This window comes from Piliocolobus tephrosceles, chromosome 15 (assembly GCF_002776525.5).
Source record: "Piliocolobus tephrosceles isolate RC106 chromosome 15, ASM277652v3, whole genome shotgun sequence".
In the NCBI taxonomy this organism is placed as follows: Eukaryota; Metazoa; Chordata; class Mammalia; order Primates; family Cercopithecidae; genus Piliocolobus; species Piliocolobus tephrosceles.
The window spans coordinates 69,702,553-69,725,997 of NC_045448.1; the positions used below are offsets into that span (position 1 = coordinate 69,702,553).

The window sequence follows — 23,445 nt, forward strand, 5'->3', positions numbered from 1 at the left end:
TTTTCTGCAAAATCAACAAACCTGCCTAAAATTAAAATAAAATAAGCTTTAAAAAAAATTCACAACTTCAACTCCTAAATGATTCCTCTGTCAGAAGGCAGTGAGTCCCCATTTTTGTATGATGGTTCAGAAGAGAATGGCTGAGTTCTAAGGGCATGGCATTTGGTGCCTAATAGACCTCGATTCCAGTTCTGATTCTGACAGTTACCAGCTGTGGGATCTTGGACAAATTACTTAACTTCACTAAGATCAGTTTTCTCATCTGTACCTCCCCAGGCTGTGGTGAGGTTTAAATGACTCAGACATGCACAATATTTCACAGAGGGCCTGGCTCACATTGAGGGAGCAATTAGCATTAGTTATTATTGTCTTGGCAAACGTGACCTCTAAATCAGTTTCCTGGGAATGAAGGTGGCATATACTCATGACATTTATTAAACTTTGAGAGTCCCGTATACTAATTCTCTAATTTCATTCTTCCTCCAACAAAAAGTCAACATTTAGACAGCAATGTACTGTTTAAGATCCACATTCACAAACTGCATTTTTTCCTCTGACCTTTAGTCTGTATCTCTTGTGATATTCCACATAGCATTATCCCAATCCCCAATTTGTAGATACAAAAGGATGATAAAAGTGAAAAAAGTAGAACACTGACCATTAGATACCAACAAACTTAAGCAAATATTCCCAAACATTTAGCCAACTAATTATTGTTTTTTTTCCATGTTAGGACTATTGTAAAGGACAGTTGTTTTTACTTAATGACGATTTTATTCATGTGTATTAATCAAACATATGTTAGGCCAATGAGAAATTAAAATGCAGGCTAGCAAGATATATGATCTCTTCTATGCAGAGACAAATGAGTACTACACTGAGGGGCTGATATCAATTCAAGTAGGTAGTATTTGGCAACTGAGCACTGCTAAGCAAGACTGTGATTCATTCCTAAGTACAATTATTCCTACCTAGCCTATGTACTGCTACTGTGTGCCCAGCAGAGATAGGAGTGCCATAGTGGCATCAAACAACTCCTGACTTAAAGGAATGTTTTTCCAGCTGGGGGAGAAAAGACAAGAAAACACCACCAGACCATACGTAATGACAATCCTACACTATTCAGGACAAGTGGTGAATGCCCTAAGGCAGTGACTTTCTAAAATGTAGGCACTGTGGGCTCTTAAGAAATCCTTTCAGAGGAGTACAATGTGTAAAACAGACACAGAGGAGGTGAGTTGACTAAAGAGGAAGTGGAGGGCCCCTCCCCTGTGGCTCCCTCTGGCTACAGAGATCACAGATTTTCAAACTGCCTGAACTTGAAAATTGGCTAAGATTTGAATGGACAGAGAGGAGGGAGGAAGGCTTTCTGGGTTAGGAGGACCAGTAAGCCCAAAGATAAAAGGGTGGGAATTCAAATAAGAAGTGATAGGTCCTCCTCAGGACACCTAGTGAGGATGTACTGGTAAGTTGTGAAAGGAATCCACCTGGTTGCTTTTGGTTTTCAACCTAAATTAATTTTTGAATATTTTAAGCCTGGTGAAATGGTGAACAAATGCTATAAATCAGGGCAGATGGGAAGCTTAAGGTTATTGGTCAAGTAAAGAGTCTTGTCATTATTCTTTATTTCAGAGTCATTTCAAGTTGTCGTGAGAGGAAATGGCTTCCGACATGCCCGCAACGTGGACAGGGTCCTCTGCAGCTTCAAAATCAATGACTCGGTCACACTCAGTAAGTCCTTGCAGAGTCCATGGGTTTCTTCAACTGGCTTCAGAGAAGGGAATTCCCAGCCCTGCTTCCAGCAAGGCCACATACATGAAACCAGCAGAAAAGAGTCTTCTTTGCAGAAAGACCCGTAGCAAGGACATAGTGAGCCCCTATAGTGGTTCCAGTCAGAAAAGGCACCCCCTGGGTGAGCACAGTCCCATGGGCATCCAGCTTGGTAAGCAGAGCAAGGCTGGACTTGAGCCCCCGTCCTCCACAAAACACAGAGCCACATGTCCCAGCCCTGCAGCAGCCCTCGGGAAGCAGCGGGACACTGGTTTCCTTGTCCCCTGCCATCTACCAAGTGGCTCACTCTCAGGTGGCAGTGCTGGTGATGGTTAATTAGGGCTAGAGAAATGTGAGGCGTCTTAACAAATATTGGGACTTTTAAGGGTACGTGTGAAAAAGGAATGGTCTAAATGCATTAATCTTGAATAAACCAAAAACCAAACCATTAGGCTTGCACATGTAGATTCTGCAGCTTTTTTCAATCTGGATGGTTCTTGTGTGGAACAGCCAAGAAACTCTCATCGTGGTGAATATCTTACATGAAATACAGGAATATGGAAGTAAAACTAAGTGCATTTCATGAGAAAAAATGAATTATCATAACATTGGCTTCTTCACAAGACATTTGTAGCAGTCAAGTTCCTAATTTAAAGATGTGTGTGATTCATGTGGCTGACCAGGAGAGATGGGGAAGATGATTATATGAGGGACAGATGCCAGAAGCACTGGTTATGATTTGGATCTGGCATCCCTCACACAGATAATTATTTATTCCACATCTGTAGTGATAACCGTCATAATATATTGCATTTTCTGTAATGCTATGTACCTTCTAAATGCTTCACATCTTTTTGCTACAACAGCCCTGAGAGGTAGAGAGAGCAAAGAGGAGAGGAGGACACACATTTGTTGACTAATCACTCACACTAGTTTTCTCCTCCTGATAGCCGTTTTTGTGTGTTTTTTGTTTTTGTTTGTTTGTTTGTCTTTGGAGTCTGATTTTGCTTTTCTTGCCCAGGCTGGAGTGCAATGGCACGATCTCAGCTCACTGCAACCTCCGCCTCCCAAGTTCAAGCGATTCTCCTGCCTCAGCCTCCAAAGTAGCTAGGATTACAGGTGTGCACCACTACACCCAGCTAATTTTTTTTTTATTTTTAGTAGAGACAGGATTCATCATGTTGGCCAGGCTGGTCTCGAACTCCTGACCTCAGTTGATCCACCCGCCTTGGCCTCCCAAAGTGCTGGGATTACAGGTGTGAGCCACCGCGCCTGGCTCCTGATAGCCTTTTGAAGAAGGTTATCTTGTTTTTAAAGAAGAATAATTGAAGGGGTGTGGATATTTCCTTCTTGACATCATAAAACCCACTTTAGTAGTTAAACAGACACATGCTGTGGCTTCCTCACAAACATCTGGAATTCCTGGCCTTGGAGTAATTCCAAACATTGGAAACATTCAGTTAGTTTTCTTAATATTTGGAAATGCTCTCACAGATCCAAAAAGTACGTGCTATTTGAAAACATTCTGAAATATCCCTGAGTAGTCACAGTGTGAAAGTTGGACATGCATCCCCAGCATAGTTCTTTTTTCTCCCTTTCAATTGGGATGTCGCTTAAGTCCCCCTTTTCTCTCTCTTTAACCAAAATCTCAAGTCTAACATCAGAAACTCCTGAGGGTTTAACTCAAAGATATCAATACCTTCCAAAGAAGACTTCCCAGAGAAGCAGGCTTTCAGGCCCAAGCTCTCTGAAGACACATGGAAGTGGACTGGGGAGAGAGAGAATCTACGCTATGTGCTGTTGCTCAAAGGTTACACAAGATGCTGTATTAAATAAGATGAGGCTAGGCACGGTGGCTTATGCCTGTAATCCCAGCACTTTGGGAGGCTGAGGTGGGTGTATGGCCTGAGCTCAGGAGTTCGAGACCAGCCTGGGCAACATGGTGAAACCTTGTCTCTACCAAAAATACAAAAAATTAACTGGGTGTGGTGGTGCACACCTATGGTCCCCAGCGACTCAGGAGCCTGAGGCTGGAGGATCACTTGAGGCCAGGAGGCAGAGGTTGCAGTGAACTGAGATCATGCCACTATACTCCAGCCTCGGTGACAGAGTGAGACCCCATCTAAATAGTAATAGGAAGAAGATGAAATGCAAATTCACTATGGATTTGTAAAGTGAGTACTCGAAGGCCTATTTTCCAACTTCTCTGTGAAATTGTGTTTCTTTCTTGGGAAACCAGTCCATCCTCTCTCTCCTTTCTTCCTTTCCTAATATATAGTTGCAAACATATGCACAGGCTTGTCACCTCATTCATATTCAAAAAGAAATAGAGGTTGTTGGGGTAGGGATTTGGCTTAAATCACAAACCCGTGCCTTCAGCACAATGCCAACAGTTTGGAGAAAATGAAGGCAGTGATTTGATCATATTCTGTGCTGCAAACAACACCCAAAAACTCAAGCATACAGCTATTAAAAATATTCTAAGGGGAAAAATAGCATTTGAGGAAAACACTTGGCCTTTAGTTAGTAATTCACCTGTTCATTTCCATGCAGAAAATAATATGAACAAGAACCTGTAGAGGAAGAAAAGATGAGCAAATTTTAAAATGCAGCACATTTACATCTACTTTTTTCTGTCAACTTTATAAATGTCGTAGTTTCCACTGATTCCTCCCTTTAAAATAAAATACACTTAGATTCCCTTACCTTTCCCATTTTCCTTCCCCACCTCTATACCCCAAGTTTTAAAATGTTATCTGTTCTTATTTTTATATCACATATTTCTTTTTTCGAGATTCTTTTTCCTAAGTGCAGCATTGAATTTTGTGGCAAAAAGAGAACATAAGTGATATTAATGAGAAAGACTTAATTGAAGGCCCAATAATGAAGCTAAGGCTGTGTGACTCTAGCCACTTCAAACATGAGGCCAACCTCAGGGTCTTCAGCAAATAATGCAATAGCAAGCTATGTGAAGCAAAATCCGTCAAAAGAACAAATTAAAAATTATGTGGATAGTGGGAGATATTAATATGATTTTTCAAGTCTTAGAACTTAATTTAAAAATTAGAGATCTGGAGCATGTATCTTTATGCTCTAAAGACATAGGGCATATAATACTTTTTTAAATGACTGTGAACGACTTTGCAAATTGATCATTCTAAGACCTGGATAAAATTGCCAATAGATTAATGCCAAAAGTAGAAATTGTATAGACACATTCTTAGATGATAAGCATAACCAGAAAATAGGTTAATACATACTTCTCTCCCAATTTCCTTGCATTTGCTTAAAAACTCAACCACTTAGAAATCGAAGACAGTTTCTAGATTTGTGGTCAACAAAACAGATCCAAAATTCTGGATAAAATATGATTTTTCAAATTATATCATGTGGCCTCACTCAAAGGAAAGAAGTGGGAATCTCCAAGTACAGGAAACAAAATGGGAATAAAAACCCAAGTTAAGACACAAAGTCACAGGGGCTCCAGGCCAGGCTGCAGGCTGTGATCCCGATGCTGATGCAGATACAGGAGACCAGATCTCAGGTCTGTGCCAAGGCATCACACAAAAGCACAGCCCCCTGCAGAAATCAGGCTCCAGCAGGCTACACCAAGCATTTAATTGGGCAAGAAAGCAGGCAGGGGATGCAAATCCACAGGTGTAATGATGTTACACCCCCCATGTGATACAAAAGCACCAAGTCAAGAAACTAGCCCCAAAATATGTCTGTGACCTTCCTGATCTCTGTGGCCCTACAGAGGCCATGCACCTTCACCCTGTGGGAGTCTTCCACATAGCCCAAACCCACAGCATGCCTGCAGCAAACAACCCCTAAAGGTGGGCTGATGGCACACAATGACAAACCATATCAAGATGAATGAAACAAACAGAACAAGCACGAAGGGAGGATCAGAGAGCAAATTTGAAAGGGAATGGAAAATAAACATGTTTAAAATGTGTAAAGAGATCAAACAGATCATAGGGGAAAGCATACTCATCAAAAGCAGATTTGCAGAAGAACTGAGTGTAAATTCTAGTTTTGAAAAAGTGTGTTCACTGAAATAAAACTTCATGGATGGATTAAACAGTGTAATTAGACACAGATGAACATGAACTATATGAACGAGAAGGGAATTTAAGGAAGTTTCATCCCATCCCCCAACCAAAGCACCACATCCAGATTTTTTTCACCTGAGTTTTACCAAGTTTTAAGGGACAAATGACCCATATCACATATGTACTCTTCCAGAGGAAAGAAAGAAAAAAAACGTTTTGTTTGGTTTTGTTTTTTGAGACAGGGTCTGGCTCTGTCGCCCATGTTGGAGTGCAACGGCACAATCTCTGCTCACTGTAACCTCTGCCTCGCAGGCTCAAGCAGTCCTCCCACCTTAGCTTCCTGAATAGCTGGGACCACAGATGTGAGCCACCACACCTGGCTAATTTTTGTATTTTTTGTAGGGATGGGGTTTCACCATGTTGCCTAGGCTGGTCTCGAACTCCTGGGCTCAAGCTATCCACCCACCTCAGCCTCCAAAAATGCTGGAATTACAAGTGTGGGCCACCACACCCAACAAGAAAAAGCATATAAATTCATTCTATGATAATAACATAATCTTGGTTAAAAAAAAAAAAAAAAAAAAAACTGGACAAAAGCCCTAAAAGTAGAGAATATTTGAGATTAAGCTCACTAATGACAAACATCTAAATCAAATATTGGCAAACAAAATCCAGCAATGTATTTAAAAAGGACCAAGATAGCTAAGACAATTTTGAAGACAGAGGGGGAATTTGTTTCTCATATAGCAAAAGTTACTGATGCCAGGTAGATATTAAAATTCATTATCTGTTCCTAATTAAAAAAAAGTATTTCTAGTAAACTAGGAATAGGATAAGACTCCTTTAACATAAAAATGTATCTGCATATTTGAATTCAAAACTCAGTATCATTCTAATAAAAAAATCACTATGTAGAGGAATTCACTTTAAAGTTCAGAAGAAAAAAGCAGAACAATCCATTTCACCACTATTATCTAATATTGATCTGAAAGTTCTAGCAGCACTGTCCAATAGAACTTTCTATAATGATGGAAATGTTCTAAGATGGTAGCCACAAGCCCCATGTGGCTGCTGGGCATTTGATATGTGGCTAGTGCAACTGAGGAACTGAATTAGTAATTTCATTTAATTTTTATTAACTTAAATGCAAATAGCCACATGTGGCTAGTGACTACCGTTTTAGACAATGCCATGAACATTATAATAACACCAGAAATCTGATGATAGATATAAATACAGGAAAAGCAGCCAAACGTCATTGCTCTAAAATAATGCTTGTGTCTTCCTGGAAAACTAGAGAGTGAACCGAACTACTAGGCTACCGAGAGGGTAATTAAGTTTGATGACTTCAAAATAAATACCTTGCTTATAACAATCAGTAGCTTTGCCAGTGTTCAGCAATGACAATTAGAAAACATCACAAGAAAAATATAGCAACAACAAATAAATTTTTTAATTTATTTAACTTTCATTTTAAGTTCAGCTGTACAAGTGCAGGTTTGTTACATAAGTAAACTTGTGTCATGGAGATTTGTTGTACAGATTGTTTCATCACCCAGGTATTAAGCCTAGTACCCATTTTAGTTGCTTTTCCTGATCCTCTCTCCTCCCACCCTCCACCCTCTAGTAGGCCCCAGTGTGTGTTATTCCCTTGTGTGTCTGTGTGTTCTCGTCATTTAGCTCCCACTTACAAGTGAGAGCATGCAGTATTTGGTTTTTTGTTCCTGCATTAGTTTGCTAAGGATAATGGCCTCTAGCTCCAACCATGTTCCTGCAAAGAACATTATCTCATTCTTTTTCATGGCTGCATAGTATTCCATAGTGTATATGTACCACATTTTCTTCATCCAGCCTATCATTGATGGGCAGACAAATAAAATGTAACAAGAACTAACTTAATCAAATTTGTAAAGATATATATGATGAAAGTCACAGAACTTTCTGAGGGATATAAAGAAAGTGTGAGGAGTTAGAAAGCCATAGACTCATGGCATAGTTACAAGCTCTGGAGCCAGACCACCAGGGAAAAAGAGTCCTGGCTCTGTCATATCTAGCTGTACGACTGTGACATCTTATTTAACATTTCCGTGCCTCAGTTTCTCTCTCTGTAAAATAAGTATGGCAATAATAGCCATACTATGTCTTGGATTGTTATGAGGTTTAAATGTGGCAGGCAGGGCTTAGAATGGGGTCTGATGCACAGTTAAGAGTCAGTCAGTCAGTGTTGGCTGCTGGTATTACTGTGTTATCATCACTGTTATTAAATGGAGCAGTAACTGGGTATTGTAAAGATATCAATTGTCTTCATATTAATATCTACTTTTATTACAATCCAAATGAAAATTCCAGTGGGACTTTTTAAGTTAACAAAATAATTCTGAAGTTTATATGGAAGAATAAACGCATAAGAATTGCCAAGAAAAATGTGGAAACTTGCCCTAGCCAATTTTAAGATGTATAAAAAAGCTGCAGTAATTGGAGCAATGTAAGATCACACCACAATAGGTGAACTGAGCATTGGAACAAAGCCCATAAACAGAACCAAACACTTAGGTGAATTTAGTATAAAATAAGGCAGCCTTTCGAATCTATAGGGAAAGAGTGGATTATTCAAAAAATGACATTGAGACAACTGGCTAACCACTTGGAAAAACAATTAACTTCATTTTTAATCTCACACCTTTCATTCAAACAAATTCCAGATGAAGGAAAAATTTTAATGGGACATGAAGATATAAAAATTCTAGAAGGAAACAAAAAAATTTATATAATCTTCCAGTTGGGAAGAATGTTTTAAACATGAAGGAGCATACCATGAAAGAAAAATTTGAATGTTTGAGCACGTACTTTAAAATTCTCTTGTTAAACCCTACTACAATAAAAGAAATGGGAAACAAAATTGGAAAAATAGGATATATGACAAACACAGGGTCAATAAACTTAGTATAAAGACAATTCCTAAAATCAGTTTTAAAAAAAAAAAAGGTGAATACATCAGTGAGTAAAAGATATGCAAAGGAAATTTTTAAGAAAATAATGATTAATAAGCATGTAGAAAATGTTTCATATAACCAAGAAAATGCAAATCGAAATAATCAATTGCCATTTTTACTTTGTGAGATTGACAAAGATTAACAAAACTGCAATGCGCAGTCTTGGAAACCTGTAGGAAAACAGGTGTTTTCATTCATCATCAGTGAGAGACCATTAAATCATTAGGAAGGCAATTTTTTAAATAAATTAACTGCTTTTATACATTTTTGACCCAGAATTTCAATTTCAGCTTCATCAAAAAGAGGTGACTGGGAATGTTTACAAAGACTTGGCCATAAGGATATTCATCACAATATTGCTTATAATAGCAAAAGTAAAAATGGAAAGAACCAAGGGAATGAGGGAGAGAGGGAAAAGAAAAACATCTAGATGGTAACAACCTAAATGTCTGACAATAGGTAATCTGTTACATAAGTTATATTTCACCCCTAAATAATTAAACAATGTTGTAGAAGAATAATTACTAATGCGGGGAATGGGGAATGTTAATAATACAGCATTCTGTGTTGAAAATAAGTTACAGAACAATACACTGATACTATTTTTGTTTTTTAAACACACATATTTATATGCAGAGACTGGAAAGATATACATCAAAATGTTAACAGCCATCACCTCTGAATGCGACCACTATTAATTTTTACTTTCTTCTTTCCATCTATCTGTGTTTTCTAAGTTATCTAGGATCATATGTCCCTGACATAATCAGAAAAAAGCCCACAAAATTGATTTAAAACTTAATTTTTAAATTCTTGCTAATTATTGAGGTCTAGAATACATCTTAAGTTTAACATTTGGTTAGTTCCTCCGTCACCAGGCTGAACTCTGCTGGCCAAGAAGATATCTTGGAAATCTTCACACAAACTGTATTTACTCTGGCTGCACTTTTTCCTCCTTTAGTATTCAGTGTACTATGCCAAGAAAAGATACACTTTCAACTGGAGATCCACTTTCAGAGAGATTCAAATGCTAAAAAGGAGACACTGGAGTATGAGCTGAGAAGTGATCCATTTTATGCATGTAAATTAAAAATGGACATTTTACTAATGCAATAATGAAAACCATGCTAGACTATCCTGGTATTGCATGGAGACACATGAGGTATGACTATAAACAAAAGAAAATGATTTTTAACAAACTCGCTAAAATTGAGTTTATAGGCCATGTGAGAAATCAGATTCATGATATTATAGGCATACTTTATTTTTTGATGCAAAATTTTATTTCTCAACTTGATCTTCAATCCTATTCACCAGGCATGGCTCTGCTTTACTTTTGCACACTCTCAAAGGATAAAGCTTTGTCCCATTTGAACATATTTCCCCAAACTGAACATCAGTCAGGAAGGCAGTTCTAGGAGTTCCGAAGAGGGGGCTCAACTTCCTAGGGGGAAGAGAGACAACACTCATTCGAACGTAGATGTTCCAGAGGGTGTTGTTTTCAAAAACCTGCCCAATTTTCTAGAAACTGTACTTCATCTTAGAAAACACCTGGGCTGCAGGGCTGCTGTGGGCACCCTAAGGAGATCATTAAAGTGCAGATAGGGAAGGAGGATCGAGGGCAGGAGAACATAAACTTCCCAAACAAAAGCCTATTGTTTCCTTTGTCATGGGTTAGAGTCTTGCCATATATTGGTCAAAGGATACATCCCTAGGGATTTGATATCATGTGAAGGTGATGAAATGCTATTTGTGTAACTCAGAATGAAGAACATAAAGGAGCATATAGTCTCATGTTCTTCATGGGGATGCCCATCAGAATCACCAGGGAGCTTCCTCCAAGTGATAGCAGCTACTGACTGTTGAGTACCTACTCTGCACCTGGTGCTGGGCCAAGCACCCTCCTGTATTATCTCATTTCATCATCACTGCAGCCCAATGAGGGAGGAGTTACTTGAATCCCCATTTTGCTGACAAACTCAGAGTGATTGAGTGCCCAAGTTCATGCAGATGGCAGGAGTGGAAAAGACTTGAACCTGGGCAGTCGGACTCCAAAGGCTTTAGACTGCTTCTCTACATTGCCTCCAAGACACAGATCCCCAAAAATCCCTGGGTTCACTGACTCCAAATGCCCAGGTGACAGATGTGTGCCTGATTCAGAGATGCTGATTTCAACAGATCCCCCTTATTTTGCAGACAGATAATCACAGCTCAGAGAGATTTAACTGCTTGCCCAAGGTCACAGGGCACATTAGTAGAGAAATCAAGACTTGAACCTAGATCAAGAGAAAAAGCCCCAGACCAGGGTAGGAAGAACCCGAGGCATTAGAGGTCAGTGTCTGCAGCTGGCTGTGTGACCACAGGTAAGGCACCTCTCCTCATTCCCCAAGTGGCCCTTTTTCTCGCACTTCAGGAGCATTTTGTGTATCTGGTGGTGTTTCCCCTTTGGCCCTCTTTCAGAGAGAGCTCTGGTTTTTGCCCACTGATTTTTGAAGTGGCTCCTGCAGAGACTGTGTTAGTGGATGTTCCCATCTTTCAGTCCTAGAAAAATACAGATACATTGAAATTTACTGCCAAAATCTAGAATGATTGTGGGACAAAAGGGAAGTTGTCACTAGAGGTAACTAGGTGGCAAGGTTTTCAGTTGGGAGTAAAAGAGCTTATTCTGGCGGCGAGTTGACACAGTTCAAAGTTAGCTGCGCCAGTCCCTGGTGGACAGTCAGCCTTGATGTTTCCCCTGTTCTACCAAGTTTGAAATTGACTCCAGGTGAAAATCGTGAGCTCCACGAGGACTCCAGGCATGCGCTGCATTTGTTTTATGCATGGCCGGGAGAGATTTGCTTGTGAACTTCTGAGAAACCCACCTTCCCCCTAGTCCTGCTGTCCTGTGGGGGAAAGTTGGCATCCCCCTCCATTTCTGCACCCCACGGCTCAGCTTTCATGTAAGGTGACCAGCAGGTAGATGCCGCCTCTCCCCATTGCAATATTGCTCCTCTGCTATTTCAGTAGGATGATGGAAGAGAAAGTGATTAACTCAGAGACAGGCCATACTCCTGGAACCCCAGGTAGGCTAGTAGTCTGTGTCCCTTCAAACTGATATTTTTAAAATATTTGTTCAACATCCATTGACAGAAGTTGGGTATTGCCAAGGCAAAGGAAGAAAGTGCTCCTCGTAGCTCTGTCCCCCATGCAATTCAATTCTGGCAGCCAGCACGCATCCCACAGCACCTTAGTGGCCCAGGTGTGTGCCCAGGGTCTCCTTCCCACCTCTCCTCTGAGTTTCTCTGTAAATTTGTGTCCTTTAAGAGCAGTCAGCATTTGCCATAACCTGTGGCCATGAGTGTGTGGAAGGCTTTAGCCATTTTGGTAGACTTGCCACTCAGCTCCAATTCCAAAGGTAAAATTATTCCACATTTGTATACAGCCACAAGGGTTCGTGTGTCAGAGACACATACTTTGTGCATGAATCCTGAATTATCCTCTACCGAGTGAAAACAAAGCTTTTCTAACATTTGTATTCTTAGCAAATTATAGCTGTTTTAAGTGCTGCAGTTATTCTGACCTCAGGATTATAAAATCTTAAAAAGCTGATGCTTCACTTAGAAGATAATTTGTAAGTTCTATAAATGTCAACAGTCAAGAATTGTTTTGGGTGTGGATTTATTGAGAGAAGAAAATTCTTTGCAAGAACGCTGAACCCCATTAGGTTCATTTCATTTCCTCACACTACCTAAAACTACCCTGTTAACTTCAGATAGAGACAAATGCCAAATGCCACAGAATTATGTGTAATCTCAATTATGTTAAAAGTACTACGCATGGAAAAATTCTGAAATAGTATTCCCAAGACATTAATTTTACCAGTGGAAGTTGGAATTATCAAGGATTTTAATTTCTTTTTTATATACTTCTATTTCCCAGGCTTTTATACTAATATGTATTACTTTGTAATTAATACAAATAACAACGCATATGGGTAGATAATAATTTACATCCTGAGAAGGCAGACCAGCTGTGCTGACAAACAGTTCTCAATGCTGGTGTGTGCCCAGAGCTGTGAGGTCACAACCTTGTGCAGAACGTGAGGTGTGTAGCCCAAAAGACAATCCAGAGATCTGCAGGGCTGCTAGATCCCAGGCCTGCACGCGTCTGGGAATGGACTCATGGTCCCTCACCTTTTACTTTCTCTCCTTCTGGGGCCATGATGTAACCTTGATCCTCATGAACACAGTAACAATAATAACCCACTTCATTTCCTTCCAAGACTGCCCGCAGCTCTGAGTCCTGTATTGGTATTTGTATGCAAGGTATTCTGACTCTACAGCCCTCCCATCCATGTCATGTCACAGCCTTGGCAGCAATATAAGGCCCGTTGCTGGAATGTCCCATTTACATTATAAAGCTCCACCAGGCAGAGTGGCTCAGATGCAATTCCATCTACCCCTAAGAAAACCTGGACCCATTTAAGCCTGCATGGAGGGCTTTATCAAGAGACATTCTCTTATTCCAACCAGGACTTGTCTTCCAATGCCTCTCTAGCTGTTACCTCCTCTCTCTTCTACCCATCACCTTATAACACCTCTAAACTTTTCTGGGCATTACACCAGTACCCTGCGGGCTGTGAACTACACAGTTACATCTGTAGGCCCCTCTACAGTGGGCTAAAGAAGCATATAAAGCCATGGTAGACATTACGCCAGGTTTTCTAACCTCAACACTACTGACATTTTGGGCTGGATAATTTATAGCTGGGGAGTAGGGAGGGGCCTATCCTGTGCATTGGAGGATGTTCAGCACCATCTCTGGTCTCTACCCACTAGATGCCAATAGCATTCCTCCCCCAGTTGCAGTAACCAAAACTGCTCAGGCACTGCTAGTTGCCCCTTGAGGGGCAAAATCAACCCCCATTTGAGAACACTGTACTATATTAATGTCCAAAGATCCTGTTTAGATAAATAACTTGCTCCTTGTCACACCAATATTGTAAAGCCCTGACACAACCTAATAGACAGGTTGCAAGACTCAGTTTGCGCACACATTCACACCTTGTGTTTTGCAGGTACCTCGGTCAATGACCCCAACAGTACCCCACCTTAGTAATGACAGTTATATGTTGAGTGCTTATTAAGTGCTAAGTATTAAATGATATCATCTCATTAAAATTTACAACAGCCTATGAAGTATTACTCCCATCTTATAGATGACAATTTTGAATTACGAACAGAGTGAAAAACCTTGCCCATGGTGACATAGCCAGTTAGTGGCAGGGCTGTGTTAGGTCTCCAGAGTTCAGGCTCTTAGTGTTCTTCATTCTACTCCAGCCTTCCCCAGAGAACAGAATGGAAAATCAAAAGACATGTCCTGGGTACCTATAGCATATAGGAACTGGTAAAATAGCTACAGACCCAGGAAACTTACCTGGAACCTGTTGGCCAAGCCCATCCCCTGATCTCATGGCACCTAGCCAGGGAGGGCTTCCAAGGAAACCCTGTAACAATACCAGGTCAGGGAAAAGGTGAGGCGTGAGCAAGGGTATGGGCCATGTCTAAGGAAAAGGATGATGGCCAGCTTGGTTCTGCCACTTTAAAGGCATCCCTCTGGCTTTAGCCCAAGATAAGAGGACATTACAGTGGGTATACTCGTTCTGAGGATGTTTTCCAACTTGGCCCAACCAACCTACATTTCACTGCCATCCCTTCCCATTCGGTTTTGAATCTTCTCATTTCTCCTTGACTTCACAACCACTGTTCAGCCTTTCCAAGTAAAAGCCATTCTCTCCAGTTTCAAAATCTCTTTGTCTAGAGTTTAATGTCTTCTATCAAAAGCTTGTTATCTCACTCATCTCTGAAAACCTTCTAGCCCCGGGCCTGATACATGGTACATTTCTTTCTGCTCTCAGCAATGGGTCCCATTTTGCTTTGTAATAAGACCCCCCCACACACACACTTGTGAATTATCGATGAGGCAGCCCCAGTTGGGCAATCAGTCACCTCCATTCTGTCTGGAGTTCCAGAAAGCTCAGCCCAGATTCTTTGAATTTCACCAACTTGGAGTCCTGCTGAATATAATTGTATTCAGATTTTTGCACAATATTTTACAAGTCTAACTTTTTTCAAGCTGGTTACTTTTGGAGGCAGTGGGGAGGTGGAAATATTCAGCCTAACTCTAGCCTGTCTGTTGTCCCATCATTTGGAGACACATTCCCAAACCAGCTGATAATTTGGTGCTGAACAGTTATATTTGGCTCTGGAATGCCCTGAAAATGCTCCCTAGACCCAGGGGACATTAGGAGAAACAGCAGGGCAAGCTCATTTCAGTCCCTAACCTCCACTGTTTTTCCCACTACCTAATGCAAATGTCACTATGGGAATGTAAGCTGTACTTCAGGGCTTACATCAGCTTTGGAGGGTTTCAACACACCCTCCCACTGCCTCCATAAGACTAGGGATTATTTTTCTCTTCCTATTTGCCAGAAATAAATATTTATAACAAGAAAAGATTGCCAAGACTTGAAAAGTATTTGAATTATTTAATCCGCCCTTATAAAAGGATTTGCTCTGATTGGTGTTTGAACTGGCTAATGAATTTCAACCCTGGTTTTATCCCAAATGCATTAGACAGCCACCAAACTGCAGGGAAGAATTCTGGGAACTTTCTTCTTTGCCAGTCTGAAAAGGATTACATTGTTCCAAGGTCTACACCTGTAAATATACACTTATGAGTGTATGGTACCAGAGCATGGCTTCATGCTACTTGGCATGATCAAGGCCTCTGAAAAGACACCTGAACCTTTTCGTCAAGCTCTTCATCCCTAGCCCCCTCTCCTGGAAGGCAAGCTCCCGTTGGTATCCAGCCTTGCCCATTGAAGATCTGGCCATGTGCCTCCAGAGTTGTCAATATGAAGAGCCTCAGCTCCTGGTGTGCTTCCAGCTACATTATAAGACTAGCTGGGCTTACCTTGGGCAAGCTGTTTCAACAAAACTTGGGTTTGAATTCTGGCTCTGACACAAGTGGTACAGTACTAACTCAATTAACTAACCCTTCTGACTCTCAGGTTCTCAAAATTAAATCATATCTCTCTCAGAGGGTTGTGGAAGCATCAAACGAGATCATGAGTATATGATGTTAGAAAAAATCAACATGCATGCATGTGTGTATACATATGTGTATGTGTATATGTGTGTGTATCTATATACACAAATTCACTAAAGCTTTTCATTTCCCTATTAATTCCTGATGTCTACAAAGATGTTAATTTGGTAGAATGATATAATTAAGCCATCAGGAATTTTGAACATTTTAATGTTTAATCCCTCTGATTTTAAACCATACATCCGTGTAGTCTATTTTAAAGGTGTGGAGACCCATGTAATAAAGAAGAATAACATTTACTGAATGCTTAAGCGCTAAGTATCATGCTTTGTACTTGAATACAATATTATATACTCCCCACACAATGTCATCACCACTGTTTATAGATGGAGAATGTGTGTCCCTAGTCACACACTAGTAAGAGAAGGGCCCAGAGTTGACTCTGTGTGATCTGAAATATTCTCTGCCCCTCTCTGTCCCCTCGGTACGCAGCTTGAGGGATGCCTAGTTCCCAAGTCCGGGGTGTTTGGCACTCTGAGATAATGACACTCATTGGCCCCCAAATCCTGATAAATCCCCAAATCCTGATCAAACTTGTCAAACTCCTATAGACAGATGCCTTGGGTAAACCTATGTCATAGGTACACACAGAATTCTAAAATATCTTTGGTAATGGACAAAGGAAATTTATGTTTCAAGATTATCTAAAAATTACATTTGGCTAGGCCCAGTGGCTCACACCTGTAATCCCAGCATTTTGGGAGGCTGAAGTGGGCAGAGAGTTTGAGCCCAGGAGTTCCAGAGCAGCCTGGGCAACATAGGAGACCTGGCCTCTACAAAAAAAAAAAAAAAAAAAAAAAAATGTAATTAGCCAGGTATGGCACTGCACTCCTGTGATGCAGTGACTAGGGTAGGGTGGGGTGGGGGGACAAGGTGGGAGGATCACTTGAGCACAGAAGGTTGAGGCTGCAGTGAGCCGTGATCGCACCATTGCACTACAGCCTGGGCAACAGAGTGAGACTCTGTCTCAAAAGAAAATAACAAAAATTTAAACATAAAAATAAAATTGTCATTGAATGTCTGATTTCAAACTCCTACCCCTCCCTAATTTTCTCTCCAGTTGCAAACAGAAGCCAAGTGGGCCAGTCCGAGCTCCTGGCTTCCATTTCCCCTGCCCACCCGGTGCTAGTGAGCAGCAAAATGGCCACCCAGAGGGTGGACCAGCAGGGGCCTTGGCTGTCCTAGGAGTGGATCATGGCCCCACATACATCACAACACCACTGGCTTTGGCACATGCTGCAGCGAGGCTGGCACGGCCTTGGGGCCAAACGTGGCACGGCCGAGGTGCGGCAAGGAAGGCTTTGTGCCCTGCCTCCCAAATGGAGTTCCAGGAAGGAGTCAGATGACCTGAGTTATAGAAACCAAATGGTCCTCCTTTGTTTAGAGAGAGAGAGAAAAAAAAAAAAGTCACTCATTTTTGTGGTAAAACGAAAACAGGCTCCAAACCAAACAATCCTCTCAGAGCAGAAAATGCCAGCTCCACAGAGCAGGCCCACAGCCTGGGAGGCTGATACACTCGGGTGGAAGAAGGTCTTCCACAGCCTCAGCAAAGCCTTCTCAGGCCTCCCAGTGAGGTTTTCGTCTGTTTTGCTCCAGAAATATTTGGTCTCCCAAGCAGAAAAGGAAAAGGAAAGGAGGGGGAAAGTGAGAAATGTCTGCCTGGCCTGGGCCACACTAACCCTCTCACTCCTTTCCAGTTGGGATGGAGGGAGGAGAGAGGAGCTGTCCAGAGGCAGCCGGAAGGGAGGCCAGGCGCTAACCCAGGAGCAGGGCATGCCAGCCTGGAGTCTCCCTGGCTGTGGCGCTGCAGTGCGCTGCCTCGGATGCTCTCCTCGGCGTGACCCAACTCTTCCCACAGAAGGCAGCCAGAGTCACAAGGCCTCCTGTGGCGGCTCTGTGGCGGCCCCGTGGCTCTGTGGGCTGGCTCTGTGGGCAGGGATCTGTATTCCCAGGTACTGCTGGTGCATGTGCAACAGGATAAGCCATGGCCACGAGGAAATAAATATAGGTTCGAGTCAACCACGCCTGTCCCAAGTTCAGTTTATTCTCTAACAGAAGCCTTCCCTGGAATGGAGAGTCTCTCAGTGAGGAAAGTGTAATGCAGAGTTCATTTCCAGTCTTGGCTTGGCCTCTGGCATTCGGTGCAACCTTAGATCACTGTCATCTCTCTCAGCCTCCATTTTGCATCTGAAATATGAGCCTAATGATCCCTGCCCTGCCTTAACTCACAAGGTTGTCATTACAAGGAAACAAAGCGCAGCTTCTATCAAGGCTGGTGCTTATAGCCTGTTAGATAATCACACAGACTCTGCAGCCAGACTGCCTGGGTGTAGATCCAAGCTCCCATGGGTAACCGTGGACAAATTACTTAATCTCTCTATGCCTGTTCCTCACCTTTAAAATGAAAGGAATAATACACTGTCCTGATAGCTCTGCCAGAAGTTTCCATTTGACTGAGTGACATACAGGAAGTGCTGAGAGACCGCCTGCATGCAACATGACCTGGCAAGTCTGGCTGTCATTGTAGATGCTCCTTGACTTAAGATGGGGTTACGTCCTGATAAATCCATCATAAGTTGAAAATACCATAACTCAAAAATGCATTTAAAACACCTAACCTCCCAAACATCATTGCTTAGCCTCGCCTACCTCAAACATGTTTGAAACACTGACATTACCCTATAGTTGGGCAAAATCATCTAACACAAAGCCTGTTTTATAAGAAAGTGTTGAATAGCTCATGTAATTTATTTAATATTGTACTAAAAGTGAAAACCAGAATGGTTGTATGGGTACTCACCATTAATATACACAACTGAAAGTACCTTCATAAAGCCACAATATTGTTTAAGTGGAACCATTGTTAAGTTGGGGACTGCCTGTATTATCATCACAGATGGAAGGACATCTTGAAAATAATAATGCTTGGGCCAGGCACGGTGGCTCATGCCTGTAATCCAAGCACTTTGGGAGGCCGAGGCAGGTGGATCACAAGGTCAGGAGCTCGAGACTAGCCCGGCCAATATGGTGAAACCCGTCTCTACTAAAAAAGTACAGAAATTAGCTGGGCGTGGTGGCAGGCACCTGTAATCCCAGTTACTTGGGAGGCTGAGGCAGGACAATAGCTTGAACCCGGGAGGCGGAGGTTGTAGTGAGCCGATATTGTGCCACTGCACTCCAGCCTGGGTGACAGAGTGAGACTCCGTCTCAGAAAAAAATATATAATAAAATAATAATAATAATAATACTCAATTCAGGTACTACATGATCCTACACTGTCATCATATGCTTTATAATTTTACTCAACACAGCGTCACCATTCCTGCAACAATCCATCATCTGCCAACAGCTGATTCTAAATATGGGGGTAACCTCCAGTAGTTCCCTGTTGTGCTTAGGAAAAATTTCAAAAGCTTCATCACAGCCTATGTGGCCGTGGTCATCTGGCCCTGCTGCATTTTCTAGCCTCATTTTGAGCCATTGTCTGTCTCATTTAGATTCAACAGCCCTCACTGGCCCTCTTTTAGCTCTCAAAAGATCTGGGGTCCTTCTTGCCCCAGGATCTTTGCAGTGCCTCCCCCTCTCCCACTCTACCCCCTCACCCGACCTCAGGTTTCAGCTTAAATAGCCTTTCCTGGGGCAGAGCGTGGGGTGGGGTAGGGAAGCATTTCCTGACGTCCCAGATGAGGGCCAGACCCCTCCTTCTCCTTTTGTGTGCTCATCACAATTATAATTACATAACAGTTTGTGTAATTACTAGCGTGTTGGCTCCTTGGACAGGGTACTTCATCTGTTTTGTTCATTGCAAGCCTTAGCACATTGCTTGGCACATGGTACACACTCAAAGAATTTATTTCTTAATAATGTTAAATAACTGTCTTTCCTGCCTCCTATAAAATCCATGAAAGCAGAGACTGTGTTTCTGCTCTCAAAGCCTACATCAGCCTACATCTCTAGTATATAGTAGGTCTTCAATAAGTATTTGTTGCATGAACGAATAAACAAATGACCTGGAGGCCGGGCGCGGTGGCTCAGCCTGTAATCCCAGCACTTTGGGAGGCTGAGGCGGGCGGATCATGAGGTCAGGAGATCAAGACCATCCTGGCTAACACGGTGAAACCCCATCTCTACTAAAAATACAAAATACTAGCCAGGCGAGGTGGTAGGCGCCTGTAGTCCCAGCTACTCAGGAGGCTGAGGCAGGAGAATGGCATGAACCCAGGAGGCGGAGCTTGCAGTGAGCCGAGATCGCGCCACTGCACTCCAGCCTGGGCAACAGAGCGAGACTCCGTCTCAAAAAAAAAAAAAACAAATGACCTGGAATAACCTCCCTAACTTTTCACCACTTGAAGATTTTCCTGTACATCTTCTTCCTCCTCTTGCCAATGGGGGACGTTGTGCTTAGCACTCAGATGTGTCCTCTAACTCCCATCCCAGGCAGCTTCCTAACCTTCACTCAGGCAAGAGTTTAATGTCAGCTATATTCTGCAGTCATGACTTGCAGATATCATAAGAGACATCAGTGTCACCACAAAAGCAGAATATTTTCCTTTAATAATATATGTATTCCTTTGTGTCTTCTAGTTATAGGAACTTGTAGTCACAGCCTGATTGATGACACAGATCTTATTCATCTTCATTTCATCTATAGGCCCTACCACAACCTTTTTGTACAGCACATGTACCTGATAAAAGCTGAGGCTTGAAGGAATGACTATTATATACTTAGTATAACTTCTCAACCCTGCCTCTGGCCCCAGAAACTGGGATACAATGAAGTTCTTAGGGAGGTTGAATTAAAGCCACTTTAAGCTTTTTCCTGGTCATCCATTAGAATAAGTACAAGAACTTCCCTACCCCAAGAGTCCCCCACTCTGATCCACCTTCCACAGCTACATCTGCTACAACCTCCAAAACCATCACTTCAGTTTTACTCAAAAACCCACCAAAGGTCTTTCTATAACTTACAGAACTTTGTCCAAATCCCTCAGGCTAACTCAAAGAACTTGACCAAACTTTCTATACTGATCTTTTCAAATTCTTCTTATATCCTACCTTGGAACATGCCTTTAGTATGCCCTGTCTTTGCTCAATGTCTCTTCCCCATCTCTGCACAAAAGCATACCTCATGTTTTGTGCTTTCCTATGACCTGACTGTGACAGCCGTGTAAAGGAAGCTCCCTGTCTTATGAAGCCCAGTGATGCTTTGGTGAAGTCATTTGTCAGCAAACTTTTTCCACAAATATGGTTTCTCTCTCAAACTAGACTTAGATATGGAACTCCTTAGGACCAGTCTAATATTTTCTTGTTTCCCCTCAGTGATTCCTGCTCTATCTAGGAGTTCACCCACTATTTTCTCACCAGTTGACTCGACTGCACGTACCACAGGAAGCTATGATTCAGGCAGGAGCACTTGAGTTCACTGCTAATGGGTTTTGCAGCTCAAGAGTTTTTAAGCTCAAAATGATTTTTGTTTTTCTGGTATCTCCCTGGACTTGGTTGATGTTCTCTAGAAGTCACTGAATTTGAAATTATAAACTCACTTCCCTCTTCTTAATCCAGTGATTTCCTTTTTGCAGATGAGAAGCCCTTTTCTGTGGAAGATACTTATTTACTGTGTCCAGCGCCTATCTTAAAAGAAGTTGGCATGTAAGTTTTCACCAGCAACAGAACCTTCCAGCCAGGGAAGAGAGAGAGGAGGTGTGGGGGGACAGGGGGAAAGAAAGCATCTAGAGAAAGTGCAGCCTGTCTCTAGGTTCCTCCAGCTTATGATGGAGCCAGATGTTTACAGTGACCCAGACACCAGCATAAGTGTTTTACAAGGTACATCATTTCATTCCCCCAGGTTCCCCATTAACCAGGTATTCCCACTATCCCAATTTTACAGACGTAGAGACTGTGGCTGCCAGACTTTAAATAGCTTGCCTAAGGTCATAAGCAGTGAGTGGAAGAGTCCGGGCTCAATCCAAGGTCTGTCTGGCTTAATCACACCTACACTTCTAGAAAGTTCTCACACACTTGACCTCACTCTGTCATCACCATTGCCCTGCTAGATGATTGTTATCTCCTCCTTGGAGAAAGGGAGGCTCAGAAAGGCCAAGTTGGGCCATGGCTGGTTCATGGCAAGCCAAGACCTCAGATTCACACCTTCCGATTTCCCACACAGTGCTCCTTCCTCTACTCTGCATGGCATCGGATGTTCACCCAGACCAGAAAAAGTTCCCTGAACTAATTTATGGGCGAAAATCTCATGGTGATGCAATTATGATAAGCACTAATGAGATGAGATCAAAACCATCAACAGAAGAAAGAGAATGGGCACCCTGAGCAAGAAAAGAAATACATGGGAAATGAGGCAATGCTGGTGCAGAGAACAACAACAACAAAAATAACCTCTCCAAAACTGTGTCTATAACAGGCTAGACAAAGAATGGAGGCTTTAAGGGAAAAATGTTGAACTTGTTCATCTGAATTTTGCCTTTAATCCTGTGTTCGTATTGTAAAACCTCCAACTCTGGTTGCCCAGCATCAATCTGTGATGCCACTGATTTCACAAATTAGCTCAGTGTCCATGCTGCAAAATGCAACAAAACATAAGGTCAGTTTCCGGTGAGTGTCTTAGAGTGGGAAGAGATAGAAGGCAAATTCATCTTCTGCTTTACCTCTGTGAGTCTGTTGGATGGTAACAAAGCCACCCCCATCAAATCACTGAGAGTCCAGATAACAGCAGTAGAATATCACATTTATAGTTAGCCCAGTTTATCCCCCATTGACTTGGACTATTTTTAAAGAATACTTTGTCCACTACAATGTGACAAGCAAGTTAAATGAAAGTAAGCTTTGCCCATTCAATGCCACTCACTGCAATGCCGGAACATCTGAATGCACTGCCTTAATACACCAGCCACGCATATCCTGACATTTCTCTAAACTTTAGAGGAGGGTGGGCTATACAGACTACACTCCACATTTTACAAAAGAGGAAACTTAGACCCCTCCTCCCCTGGAGAAGAGACTCCAGTCTCAAGTGTAGTTAAGAGCTGAGCCCAAAGGAGACCTGTGTGTCTGGCTCTCAGCCTATTGCTCATTGCACACCATGCTGAGAATCTGCTTCCCTTGTTGTCATTGCAGGAAAGCTGCACTCCAGGTCAGCATGAACGATGGCCTCTCTTTTATCTCCAGTTCTGTCATCATCACCACCACACACTGTGTAAGTCATAACCTTTCCCTTTACTAGAGATCTCATTATCGTTGTCACCATCAACGTTTCTTAAGCAGCAGTCTTCTCCAAAGGTACCCTGGAAAGTTTTTTGGTTCTTCGTTCTGCTTGCTGAGCTTTGATCCCAGCACTGCTCGACCAGCCCCAGGCTGGATTGGGGTGTGCTGTACCCCAGAGTGTGTCAGGCATGTCTGTGTTAAGTTCTCCAGCTTCCCCATTTCTGCTGAAGGGGAGATCTAAAGTCACTGGCCTAAGC

The 23,445-nt window shown here is 42.1% G+C and overlaps 1 protein-coding gene across 3 annotated transcripts in view; it reads left to right on the forward strand.

Annotated features, from left to right (window-relative positions):
• The window catches only part of ANTXR1 (ANTXR cell adhesion molecule 1), a 238,291-nt gene that overhangs the window by 86,280 nt on the left and 128,566 nt on the right, over positions 1 to 23,445 (forward strand). For all 3 annotated transcript variants that reach the window (XM_023224036.2, XM_023224037.2, XM_023224038.2), the window contains exons 10-12: positions 1,633 to 1,731; positions 21,550 to 21,619; positions 23,102 to 23,180. In XM_023224036.2, the coding sequence (XP_023079804.1) occupies positions 1,633 to 1,731; positions 21,550 to 21,619; positions 23,102 to 23,180 (248 nt within the window). The remainder of the gene's footprint in view (positions 1 to 1,632; positions 1,732 to 21,549; positions 21,620 to 23,101; positions 23,181 to 23,445) is intronic.